At 42.2% G+C, this 14,061-nt stretch overlaps 1 protein-coding gene across 5 annotated transcripts in view; it reads right to left on the bottom strand.

Annotated features, from left to right (window-relative positions):
• The window catches only part of arb2a (ARB2 cotranscriptional regulator A), a 547,436-nt gene that overhangs the window by 159,689 nt on the left and 373,686 nt on the right, over positions 1-14,061 (bottom strand). For 4 of the 5 annotated variants that reach the window (XM_061986620.1, XM_061986623.2, XM_061986622.2 and 1 more), the window contains exon 10: positions 9,672-9,756. The exons of the other annotated variant lie outside the window; for it this stretch is intronic. In XM_061986620.1, coding sequence (XP_061842604.1) covers positions 9,672-9,756 — 85 coding nt within the window. The remainder of the gene's footprint in view (positions 1-9,671; positions 9,757-14,061) is intronic. 5 annotated transcript variants of the gene reach the window in all.

Here is a 14,061-nt window from a genome sequence, read left to right as displayed (position 1 = left end):
CAAAAACTTACTTAGCACAGGAATACTAGAAGCTAAGGTAACTTAGCACAGAAATCATGCACTCGAAAACCAGAATGCCAACGTAACTGTTGCAAATGCAAACAATGAAGCCACGACAATTGACCGGAAAAGGCAGGCTTAAATAAGAGTCTCTTGTGAGCAAGAGGTGCGCGTACAAGGCAGGTGAAAATCGTAAGTAACCATGGTGACTAAAACAAACCCTGAAGTGCACAAAATAACTAAGGAAGTCCAAAACTAACAGAACATAACTAAACAAAACATGATCCGACCACATCATAATACATCACAGTTTCATATCATTTCACTTTACAGGAGTAGGAAGAAGTAAAGCTTATTTAATCCTACCCCTTTCCCACATCAGAGCGTTTACAAATATATACATCATTTACTGACCTTTTCATAATAAAATATCTGTGAATTAGTATATACAACAGTTTTGTAGTATGTAATTAATTAATTCAGTCATTATTAATATACTGAGATGAAGAATATCTTATTTTCAATAAGGTTGACAGTATTTCTCATAATTCTTCTTCTTTGTACTTTGTAAGCACTATTAGTTTGAACAACCTCATATCAGTACAATGTTTAACTTCTTTACTTAATCCATTCCATCATTTAATTCCACATCATTTTAGCTGTTTGCAATTTTACCAAATCATCGAACTTTAATATTTTTGACTCAATAAATAAAGTGTTTGTTTGTTCTCTATATCCAACATTATGTATCACATCCGGTTCCGGTTCACCGTGCGTGACTGCTCGCTGACTGCTCGCTGTTTCGAAAAAGCTAAGTATCTTTCTATTTGTGTGCTTTTAATTGTTCTGCAGCTTTCTTTATTACTTTCTTAACATATTTAGTAGTACTATTTAACTTGCAAATCACCCGATCTCTGTCTCACCACCCCTCCCGCAGCTAGCTAGCAGCTAGCTGCTAAGCTAACGAAGCTAGCGCGGAGAAAGGCGGCGTTGGTCGGAAGGAAGCGGCTCCCCGCACACCGTGACCACGACTTCTTGGAAGACAGCAGGAACTTCACTCGGTGACAGAAAACACCGTGAGTATGGCTTCCTGCGCGTCTTGCACCTTACTCACGGAGAGGCTGGCTCTGCTAGAGGGCCGTGTCCGCCAGTTAGAGCAGAGTAATCTCGTAACTTTAGATGTTGCGGACACATCTGCTAGCGTTAGCTGTAGCGAGCTAACTAGCCCAGCCTGTAGTAGTGCTAAGCGGCCTACAAGCTACGGTGTACCGGTTGAGACGCATAATATATTTAGCTCTTTAGCTAGTCCTACACCCCAGTCTACCGGGCACCACACCTTAGTCATAGGGGACTCAATCACCCGAAACATAAAGCTTAGCAAACCAGCCACAATTAAGTGTATCCCTGGGGCTAGAGCACCTGACATTGAGGCTAATCTTAGGGAGCTAACTCGCAACAGGCCTAGTAAACACGTCCGACAGGCTAATCGCACCACTAGTTATGCGAATATAGTTGTACACGTTGGCTCCAATGACACTAGAATGAGACAGTCAGAGATTACAAAGAGAAACATAGCCAGGACTTGTGATCTCGCTAGAAAGATGTCCAGGCATCGAGTAATTGTCTCTGGCCCCCTGCCTGCGAGAGGCAATGATGAGAGATATAGCAGATTAGTCTCGCTTAACAAGTGGCTGGCTAGCTTCTGTAGACAACAGGGACTAACGTTTATTGATAATTGGCCCTCTTTCTGGGGCAAACCAGGCTTGCTGATGAGAGACGGCCTTCACCCTAACCAGGAAGGCGCCATCATCCTTCCTAAAAACATAGACTACTGTTTAAGTCACATTTGACTAACTACACTAAAGCAAGCCCGGTCACAGGCAATTACAGAGCCTGCTAGTCCGGGTGAGGAGTCAGTTAAGCTAGAACTAGCCAGCGCCAGGCTGGATAATTCCTGTACGCATAGCAATTCTCTTAGAATAAGACACAACTCACATCATGTGTTTTCTGTTGTGAATGTGTTAGAGGTAGATATGCATTCTACTGAGGTGGCAAATCATGATGCGTTCAGTCTATCGCAGCATCAAGCAAACAATCTGAAAATTCCCGTCGTATCAATTCCTAGATATGGTCGAAACTATTTAAAGTGCATTACGTATAATAAACGCAACATTATTAATATTGCTACTACGGATAATTTAAACAAAAACTCGTCAAAACAGCCCAGTACTTATAATATGGGCTTTTTAAACATAAGATCATTGTCTCCCAAAACGTTATTAGTTAATGAGGTCATTAGAGACAACAATCTTAACGTCATTGGTCTTAGCGAAACCTGGCTCAAACCAGACGATTTTTTTTGCGCTAAATGAGGCATCTCCTCCTAACTATACGAATGCGCATATTGCCCGTCCCCTCAAAAGGGGTGGGGGGGTCGCACTACTATACAATGAAAACTTTAACCTTACCCCTAACCTAAATAATAAATATAAATCGTTTGAGGTGCTTACTATGAGGTCTGTCGCACCGCTGCCTCTCGATATGGCTGTTATCTACCGCCCCCCAGGGCCCTACTCTGACTTTATCAATGAATTCTCAGAGTTCGTTGCTGATCTAGTGACGCACGCAGACAATATAATCATAATGGGGGACTTTAATATCCATATGAATACCCCATCGGACCCTCAGTGCGTGGCGCTCCAGACTATAATTGATAGCTGTGGTCTTACACAAATAATAAATGAACCTACGCATCGCAACGGTAATACGATAGATCTAGTGCTGGTCAGGGGTGTCACCACCTCCAAAGTTATGGTACTCCCGTATACTAAAGTAATGTCCGATCATTACCTTATAAAATTCGAAGTTCTGACTCATTGTCAACAAACTAATAATAATAATAACTGCTATAGCAGCCGCAACATGAATGCTGCCACAACGATGACTCTTGCTGACCTACTGCCTTCGGTAATGGCACCATTCCCAAATTATGTCGGCTCTATTGATAACCTAACTAACAACTTTGACAATGCCCTGCGCGAAACCATTGATAGCATAGCACCGCTAAAACAAAAAAGGGCCCCTAAAAGGCGCACCCCATGGTTTACAGAAGAAACCAGAGCTCATAAATTATCATGTAGAAAGTTGGAACGCAAATGGCGCGCGACCAAGCTTGAGGTTTTCCATCAAGCATGGAGTGATAGTTTAATATCGTATAAACGCATGCTTACCTTAGCTAAAGCTAAATATTACTCAAATCTCATCCGCCTCAACAAAAACGACCCTAAATTTTTGTTTAGTACAGTAGCATCGCTAACCCAACAAGGGACTCCTCCCAATAGCTCCACCCACTCGGCAGATGACTTTATGAATTTCTTTAATAAGAAAATTGAACTCATTAGAAAGGAGATTAAAGACAACGCATCCCAGCTACAACTGGGTTCTATGAACACAGATACAACTGTATCTACGACGGATACTGCAATACAAAATAGTCTCTCTCTTTTTGATGAAATAACATTAGAGGAACTATTACGGCGTGTAAGTGGGATAAAACAAACAACATGTTTACTTGACCCACTTCCTGGGAAACTTATCAAGGAGCTTTTTGTATTATTAGGTCCATCAGTGCTAAATATTATAAACTTATCACTTTCCTCTGGCACTGTTCCCCTAGCATTCAAGAAAGTGGTTATTCATCCTCTGCTCAAAAGACCTAACCTTGATCCTGACCTCATGGTAAACTACCGACCGGTGTCCCACCTTCCCTTTATTTCGAAAATCCTCGAAAAAATTGTCGCACAGCAGCTAAATGAACACTTAGTGTCTAACAATCTCTGTGAACCTTTTCAATCCGGTTTCAGGGCAAATCACTCTACGGAGACAGCCCTCGCAAAAATGACTAATGATCTACTGCTAACGATGGATTCTGATGCGTCATCTATGTTGCTGCTTCTTGATCTTAGCGCTGCTTTCGATACCGTCGATCATAATATTTTATTAGAGCGTATCAAAACACGTATTGGTATGTCAGACTTAGCTTTGTCGTGGTTTAACTCTTATCTTACTGACAGGATGCAGTGCGTCTCCCATAATAATGTGACCTCAGACTATGTTAAGGTAACATGCGGAGTTCCTCAGGGTTCGGTTCTTGGCCCTGCACTCGTTAGTATTTACATGCTGCCGCTAGGCGACATCATACGCAAATACGGTGTTAGTTTTCATTGTTATGCTGATGACACCCAACTCTACATGCCCCTAAAGCTGACCAACACGCCGGATTGTAGTCAACTGGAGGCATGTCTTAATGAAATTAAACAATGGATGTCCGCTAACTTTTTGCAACTCAACGCCAAGAAAACGGAAATGCTGATTATCGGTCCTACTAAACACCGACATTTATTTAATAATACCACCTTAACATTTGACAACCAAACAATTACACAAGGCGAATCAGTAAAGAATCTGGGTACTATCTTCGACCCAACTCTCTCCTTTGAATCACACATTAAGAGTGTTACTAAAACGGCCTTCTTTCATCTCCGTAATATCGCTAAAATTCGTTCTATTTTATCCACTAGCGACGCTGAGATCATTATTCATGCGTTCGTTACGTCTCGTCTCGACTACTGTAACGTATTATTTTCGGGTCTCCCTATGTCTAGCATTAAAAGATTACAATTGGTACAAAATGCGGCTGCTAGACTTTTGACAAGAACAAGAAAGTTTGATCATATTACGCCTATACTGGCTCACCTGCACTGGCTTCCTGTGCACTTAAGATGTGACTTTAAGGTTTTACTACTTACGTATAAAATACTACACGGTCTAGCTCCGTCCTATCTTGTCGATTGTATTGTACCATATGTCCCGGCAAGAAATCTGCGTTCAAAGAACTCCGGCTTATTAGTGATTCCCAGAGCCCAAAAAAAGTCTGCGGTCTATAGAGCGTTTTCTATTCGGGCTCCAGTACTATGGAATGCCCTCCCGGTAACAATTAGAGATGCTACCTCAGTAGAAGCATTTAAGTCCCATCTTAAAACTCATTTGTATACTCTAGCCTTTAAATAGACCCCCCTTTAGACCAGTTGATCTGCCGTTTCTTTTCTTTTCTCCTCTGCTCCCCTCTTCCTTGTGGAGGGCGGGGGGCACAGGTCGGGACCCGGGGTGGACCGCTCGCCTGTGCATTGGCTGGGAACATCACTGCGCTGCTGACCCGTCTCCGCTCGGGATGGTGTCCTGCTGGCCCCACTATGGACTGGACTCTTACTATTATGTTGGATCCACTATGGACTAGACTCTCACAATATTATGTCAGACCCACTCGACATTCATTGCATTCGGTCTCCCCTAGAGGGGGGGGGTTGCCCACATATGCGGTCCTCTCCAAGGTTTCTCATAGTCATTCACATCGACGTCCCACTGGGGTGAGTTTTTCCTTGCCCTTATGTGGGCTTTGTACCGAGGATGTCGTTGTGGCTTGTGCAGCCCTTTGAGACACTTGTGATTTAGGGCTATATAAATATACATTGATTGATTGATTGATATCAGTCTAATTGATCTTTTTTGTAACACGGTTAATGAATGTAGCGCACATTTGTAGTTATTTCCCCACACTTCTGCACAATAACTCAGATATGGTAATACTATAGTAGCGAGCAGTAGAGAATGTGAAGTCATTTGTTAAACCAAATATTGTGTTTTTTTCTATATACAACAACCTATCTGGACTCGATAAGAGAATCGATAAGGAATCGGTTCGATAAGAGGCTTCGATAATAGGCTCGAACTCGATAATTTCTTATCAAACATCATCCCTAGTTGTGACGTCAGTAAAATCCAAGCAATACTGCGTACTGTGACAACCCCCACCTATACACAGGCATGTTGCATACTCTTTGCATAGCAACCCCGACTGGGAGCTCGATGTTTTCAGATTGAAGTGCAGGGCCACGGCGCCCTGACAGGCTTCCCTCAACCTTCTCTCAACCTCCTCACCTCTGCCGCGGCTCTCGCTACAATGGCCACTGGCTGCAAAGCTGCCAGGCTGCCAAGGACTCAAAGACGACCGAGTCAACCTTTGACATCAGAAGCAGCTACCAAAAGACCAGAGACAAGCTGAGTTGGCAGCTTTGTTAATAGGCCTGATCCCCACGTCTTTTCAGCTTTGTTAAAGTAGCGAAAGTCAATAAAGCATAAGTCAATAGGGTCCACATGCAGATGGACGTCATGTCAAATGGTGTTCCAACCAAGACTTTCTTGCCATGTTTCATAAAGTGCGACCTGGATGTCTAGATTTAGCAATGGTCACTGGGAAGAGGCATTAAACATCACGGTAGAAGTGACATTTGAACATGAAATACAGTATGGGTTTTACACTGAAGCCTCGCTGACATTTGAAGGAGCTGATTCACCGTTAGATGTCGATACGTACCACCCACATAGCACCGTGTGGAACATGCCGCTTTAGTGGTCGAGATGAGATAGCGGTGTAGATGGGTATTCAATGACATGTGGGGCATGTGAAAAATGACCTATACTTTCACAAGGATGTCACAGTAGAGCAATGGGGGCGGGGGTAGTAACACAGTGTCCCCATGCAGGACCAAAATATGTCATTCATAGAACTTGTGTAGTCCACACATGGAAGGCTAAAATAGGCACATTAAGAGCTGCGACAGATTCCTAGGTTTCTATCAGGCCTGAATGTCCTTTTTGTAGTTGTGTGTGCTTATGCATGCGAGCCTGATATGTGTCAGTCTTCCAACAACGCTTGCAATCACCGTCTCTTATCAATGGTCATGTTGAGGATTACAGCGTTCATCCCTAATCCTACATTAAGAACACTTTCTCGTGATGGCTGTGACATCATCAAGGCCAGTCCGCCACAGAGAGGGCACAGGGACAGGAAGCCAAACACCACAGGATTAACGATGTAGAGTGGATGATGAAAAAAAAAAAAAAAAATGGAGGAGAGGGTCTGACAAAGACGATGGAAATAAAAACAGCATCTTACGGAACATTAGGGTTGCGTATGTAGATGGACACTGTGGATTTGCGTTTCAAGATAATCTGCCACCGCTTCAGTTTCTCTGACAAGGATTCTAAGATCAGCCCAGCAATCCAAAACCGTGTAAAGAAACACTGCAATGTTGTCTACTTACACAATAACCAGCACGGCTTGATTGGCACAGCTGCCAGCTGGAACCTGAACCTAGACAACATTGTGCAGTGACATATTTGATGATGCCGGTACGCTAATACGACCACGTTTTTTTAGTAACTAGTAGGGTTTTGCGGTATACCCGTATTAGTATAGTACCGCGATACTAAAGAATCATATTCGGCACTATACTGCATCCGAAAAGTACCAGTCCGCCACCCCCCAGCGCCCCCATCGCCTTCATTGCTGGTTTTTACGAGCAGACAAGCATGTTCAGCAGCGCACAATCATGGAGTACTTACAAGCAGACACAGTGTGTAGACAGAAAAGGGAGAATGGGAGCATTTTGGCTTAAAAACTAACGATAAAGGTGAAGTTATAACACTGAAACGCCCACCGGAAGAGGTGCTTTAAGACATGGCTAGCTAGCGAGCTAGCAGCTAAAGTCCAGCCCCAGTCTGCAGTGTTTTAGCTACTTCTAAATCACTAATCCTCACCTCCATGGCGTCAAATAAAGTAAGTTTCTTACAAGTATCATCGCCAGATAATATGTCTCACCTGATACACACACCATAATGATACTCGTTTGTTGAAGCACAGTACAATCCATCAAGCGTTGCGGCTTCATAGCTTACCAAAGTCGTTCTATAACATTTTGATAGATTTTTGAGCGCCGTGTCTAATGTTCTATATTTTCAATGGAACATATACCATTTTGGTGTTGTTTGCTTGAGTCATATTGCAGTCTACACGTATCTCTTATGTGTGACTGCCATCATATTGCAGTCCGCACGTATCTCTTAAGTGTGACTGCCATCTACTGGTCACACTTCTCATTTCACCATGTACCAAATAAAATAGCTTCAAAGTCGGTAAGCACAACCAAAATTATTTTGTACATTAGGCGCACCGGGTTATAAGGTGCACTGTCGAGTTTTGAGAAAATGCAAGGACTTTAAGTGCGCCTTATAGTCCAAAAAATACGGTAGTTACTGCGGATTAATTTATGTAAGTCACTAGCAACACTGCGGCTACTCAACATATGCAGTGACAGTTAAAACTTTTAGGAAAGTTATGTATCTAACACAAATTTTAAATCAACGTTTACTTATATAGCCCTTAATCACAAATGTCTCAAAGGGCTGCACAAACCACAAGAGAACACCTCTCTCTCTCTGGCACTCTTCATTCACTCTCTTCACTTTTCATTATGCATTCAACAGGATGCAGCAAAGGCTATCAGAAATCACACAGCTTTACTTCGTTCAGTCCCTTCCCAAAGAATGTGACCACAGCTAAACACTAATATGCGTTCCGTATTTTCCGTACCATAAGGCGCCCTGGGTTATAAGCCGCGCCTTCAATGAACGGCATATTTCAAAACTTTGTCCACCTATAAGCCGCCCCGTGTTGTAAGCCGCATCTAACTGCGCTAAAGGAATGTCAAAAAAACAGTCAGATAGGTCAGTCAAACTTTAATAATATATTAAAAACCAGCGTTCTAACAACTCTGTTCACTCCCAAAATGTACGCAAATGTGCAATCACAAACATACGTATATCAACATGGACAGAGCTGCGTGAAAAAAGCCACCCGGCCTCTTCGCGTAAACTTAAACTTACCTTAACCACTCGCTCATCTTTTCTTCATCCATCCCTTCGAGTTAGCTTTTATGATGACGCCGGCTGGAAAGGTCTCTTTTGGCAAGGTCTTCCTTTTGAATATCACCATGGGTGGAAGTTTCTGGCCATTAGCATGGCAAGCTAGAACCACAGTGAAGGATGACTTCTCATTCCCTGTGGTGCGAATATTCACCGTACGTGCTCCCGTTGTATCCACAGTGCGGTTCACAGGAATATCAGTTGCTGTGAAATAGTAATCCGTGTGCGGATGGAGAGATTGCGTCTTTTCATGAACCGGATACCTGTCGCTTAGTAGGAGCCATTTTGTGGTCTTTACAGATGTAAACACACAAAGGAAATGAAACGTACGGTGATATCCGCGCGCTTTTTCTTCTTCTACGCGGGCGGGTGGTTGCTTACAGTAGAAGAAGAAGCGCTTCCTGTTCTATGGGGGCGGGTGCTTACCTTGGCGGTTGCTTGCGTAGAAGAAGAAGCGCTTCCTGTTCTACCGGGAAAAAAGATGGCGGCTGTTTACCGAAGTTGCGAGACCGAAACTTTATGAAAATGAATCTTAATATTTATCCATATATAAAGCGCACCGGGTTATAAGGCGCACTGTCAGCTTTTGAGAAAATTTGTGGTTTTTAGGTGCGCCTTATAGTGCGGAAAATACGGTACCTAAAATTACACCTATGCACCGAGGCTGTGACCAAAAACATTGCCTCACTTCTTAAATCACATTGCCAAAACCTATCTTGGCCAAATGTTAGGTTCCGTTAAGCATCAGTATCGCGTTTGCATTTCTATTCTGAGGCTGAAAGAACTCACAGTTAAACTATATCAAGTGTGAGTAGTGCACTGTGAGACTGTTTATTTAGGTTTGATACCTGCAGAGACGCGTGGGCAGTCTGGCAGCATGGAGTCCAAAGGAGTGTCCAGGGGCTCTGGACTTGATACCCAGTTACAACAGTGCTGTGATGATCGAAAACAAAAAAAAAAAGTCAACAAAAAAGATGAAACGAGAGAGACACAAAAAATATGAGGGGCCATTAGAGACATTATTCAGAATTACCTCTTACATACATTACTGAAATCTTTGCACACATACTACTGAAATTGTTGTCTCTCACACGCATGTGTAAAAAGCACACACACACACAGGTGAAATCCGTTTATACATACTAGTGAAAAATAATTCCAGGTGTGTGTGTGTGTGTGTGCGTGAGAGAAAAACATTTCAGTAGTGTTTATGAGAGTGTTTCAGTAGGGTGTGTGAGAGAAAAACATTTTAGTTGTTTATGTGAGAGCATTTCAGTAGTGTATGTAAGAGTGTTTCAGTAGTGTTTATAAGAGTGCTTCAGTAGTGTTCTAAGAGTGTTTCAGTAGTGTATGTAAGTGTTTCAGTAGTGTATGTAAGAGTGTTTCAGTAGTGTTTATAAGAGTGTTTCAGTAGTGTATGTAACAGTGTTTCAGTAGTGTATGTTAGAGTGTTTCAGTAGTGTTTATAAGAGTGTTTCAGTAGTGTATGTAAGAGTGTTTCAGTAGTGTATGTAAGAGTGTTTCAGTAGTGTATGTAAGAGCATTTCAGTAGCGTTTATAAGAATGTTTCAGTAGTGTGTATAAGAGTGTTTTAGTAGTGTTTATAAGAGTGTTTCAGTAGTGTGTATGAGAGTGTTTCAGTAGTGTACGTAAGAGTATTTCAGTAGTGTATGAGAGTGTTTCCGTAGGGTGTGTGAGAGAAAAACATTTCAGTTATTTATGTGAGAGCATTTCAGTAGTGTATTTAAGAGCATTTCAGTAGTGTGTATAAGAGTGTTTCAGTAGGGTGTGTGAGAGAAAAACATTTCAGTTGTTTATGTGAGAGCATTTCAGTAGTGTATTTAAGAGCATTTCAGTAGTGTGTAAAAGAGTGTTTCAGTAGGGTGTGTGAGAGAAAAACATTTCAGTTGTTTATGTGAGAGCATTTCAGTAGTGTATGTAAGAAGTAATTCTGAATAATGTCCCTTATGGCCCCTCATACAAAAAAAACCACAATTCTCACAGTACAAAAATCAATCGATAGTAGCCCCTTTATCAAAGTCCAATATAAAAGCTGTGTATCTTAAACTCTAAACATCAGTTATCTCTTTAAGAGCAATATTTTAATGTTGTTCTTCTATTGGATCACAATAGATTGTGTGGCTGTACCTAATGAAGTGGTCTTGTGGCTATGTTCAAAGAAAGAAATCAATTTAATGCAAATTGAGCTATGACAAAAAAGACAAAAACATGCGAGGGGGGGGGGGAGTTGGAAGAGAAAATGGAGATGCAAAAAAACAAAGAAAACAGGTAAGGGGGTAGTGGAGAGGAAGGTGAGTGTGTGAGTGAAGGAAGGGGAGGAGAGAAAGAGACAGGAACAAGCAATTAAAAGCTCGGTGACGTGTTGCTTAGACATCTTGCTGTTTGTTTGTGGTGGAGAGCTGAGGCCTTCTGCCATGGTGCATCAGTGGGTGCACTGGGGGAGGGAGTCTTCCCAGTTTGCTGACCCGTAACCCTTTGCAAACACCCTCGGTCCTCACAAAGCCCCAAGTGGTGGAAAACATTACTGTCAAAAAAAAGAGTGGACCTCTTCATCTACTTTTGCTGTCTTCATCTCCCAAATACTTTCTTTGTGTTGCCCACCGTCTTGCTGTACATACTATAATATCAGCCATAGTTATCTGCTGCTTTAGTATATATTTAGGGCCCGCATGGCCCATTGTAAAAGGAATCCCAACGGGAGTCCTTTTGCAATGGGACATAAGGACCTATTGTTTTTCTAAGGTTTTATTATTATTCCGCCGCCTCTTTGAGCACTAATTTGACCCACTTAACATGCTTCAAAACTCACCATATTTGACCCACACATCAGGACCTGCGAAAATTGTCTTTTAATAAAAAAAAAACGAACCCCAAAACTCAAAATTGCGCTCTAGCGCCCCCTAGAAAGTAAACTGCTTATAACTCCCAGTACGAATGTTGTAGAGACATGAAACAAAAACCTCTATGTAGGGCTCACTTAGCCCTACTTTTCATTAATTAATTTCCTCGGGCAAAAATCGACAGGAAGTTGGCAATTCCCCCTTCAAGACAAAAATGTACTAAAAACAGTCACTTTTGCCTCTTTGAGCTGTAATTTGACCCCCTTAACATGCTTCAAAACTCACCATATTTGACCCACACATCAGGACCTGCGAAAATTGTCTTTTAATAAAAAAACCGAACCCCAAAACTCAAAATTGCGCTCTAGCGCCCCCTAGAAAGTAAACTGCTTATAACTCCCAGTACGAATGTTGTAGAGACATGAAACGAAAACCTCTATGTAGGGCTCACTTAGCCCTACTTTTCATTTATTAATTTCCTCGGGCAAAAATCAACAGGAAGTTGGCAATTCCCCCTTCAAGACAAAAATGTACTAAAAACAGTCACTTTTGCCTCTTTGAGCTGTAATTTGACCCCCTTAACATGCTTCAAAACTCACCGAACTGAACACACACATCAGGACTGGCAAAAATTGCGATCTAATAAAAAAACCTAACCCCAAATCTCAAAAATTGCGCTAGAGCGCAATTTTTGAATAAAACGCAGAAAAAAACTGCTCCTCGGAAGACAAAAATGACAAAACTGCCTGTAACTCCCACTGAGAAGGTCGGAGAGACATGAAACAAAAACCTCTATGTAGGTCTCACTTAGACCTACATTTCATAAATTGACAACCCCCAGCAAAAATCAACAGGAAGTTTGCTATTCCCCCTTCAAAACAACTTTTTTGTAAAAAAACGGTCACCTTCCTTCAAAAACTATCTCCTCTGAGCGCGTTTGTCGTTTCGGCTTCAAACTAACACAGGAGAGACATTGAACCCTTGTGATTACAACAACAGAAGCGCTTTTTAATTAACTGCTCCGGTTTTGATTTTATGACCCTTCAAAGACCCGCTGCGCTGATGCTGCTGCAATGCTGTTTTTTTAAGATGGCTGCTTAAAAGCAGGAAGCACCAACGTGCCCACACAATGCAGACAAGGTAGGTACACTAGACAAAAGTTTTGGGACACTTCAGACTAAAAGTAGACAAAAGTATTGGGACACTTAGGACTAGCACCTGCCAAATACGCGGGCCCGAACAACGCTGCTTGCAGCTTTAATTGTATTTGCTTTTGAAATACACACAAGTTAAGTTAAAGTTAAGAAGTGGACACAATTATGTACAAAAACATAACAAAGCAGTAGTTCGAGTTGCACCCTTGTACATAACAAGGAATGGAGAAAAAAATGTTGTTAAATAAATAAATATAGGTCCGATATGAGGAATTATGAGGTCATACCGATAAATCTGGTAACTTAATAAAAAGCTCCAATGAGGCAAGATTACCCGTACTGAGCTGTAAGTGGGTAAGGGTAAGCCAGTCAACAGCTCCTTTTTTCCTACCTTTGGTAGCTAAGCTCAGTGTGCTGTAACGGCCTGTCATGTGAATTGTGAAGTGAATTATATTTATATAGCGCTTTTTCTCTAGTGACTCAAAGCGCTTTACATAGTGAAACCCAACATCTAAGTTACATTTAAACCAGTGTGGGTAAAGTGTCTTGCCCAAGGACACAACGGCAGGGACTAGGATGGCGGAAGCGGGGATCGAACCTGGAACCCTCAAGTTGCTGGCACGGCCACTCTACCGACCGAGCTATACCGCCATAAAGAAACATGGCGTTGATCGTGTGGTGTTTCAGAGGAAGACGTTTCGCATGATCTTTTGCAACACATGTTTAGCAAACATTCCACTAAGTGGGGAGGTATCATCACGCTTCAACGCATCAAACCTTATCAGCCACCTGAAAGCCAAAGACGACGCCTGCCGTCTGAGGCCCCTTCTACACTAAGGTTATCTGGGCATATCCCACCTAACCTTATCCTTGTCCACACACACACACACAATGCCAACGTTTAAGACACCCCCCGCCCCACCCCCCTTCCGTCCGCCGGCGCAACGCGACCTAGTACGCATGCGCGAAAAATAAATGTCATAGTCACCTCTGACCTGGAAGTGTATTCTTACCCTGTGTTTCAAAGTAGACTATTGCCACATTTCTTTTAACAGTAAACCTTGCTTGCCTCACCATCAGCAGCTGTTAGACTATTGTAGTGAATCACACCTGAGCCATCATACATGAATCATATCTTCAATGGGCGTGTGAAAATAAATGTGATAAAGAACATTTTACAACAATCAATCTAGGGATCTAGATATCTGGTCAGGACACTGTGC

The sequence above is a fragment of the Nerophis lumbriciformis genome, linkage group LG12, assembly GCF_033978685.3.
Source record: "Nerophis lumbriciformis linkage group LG12, RoL_Nlum_v2.1, whole genome shotgun sequence".
Lineage (NCBI taxonomy): Eukaryota > Metazoa > Chordata > Actinopteri > Syngnathiformes > Syngnathidae > Nerophis > Nerophis lumbriciformis.
This window is presented reverse-complemented; position numbering and strand designations above follow the sequence as displayed.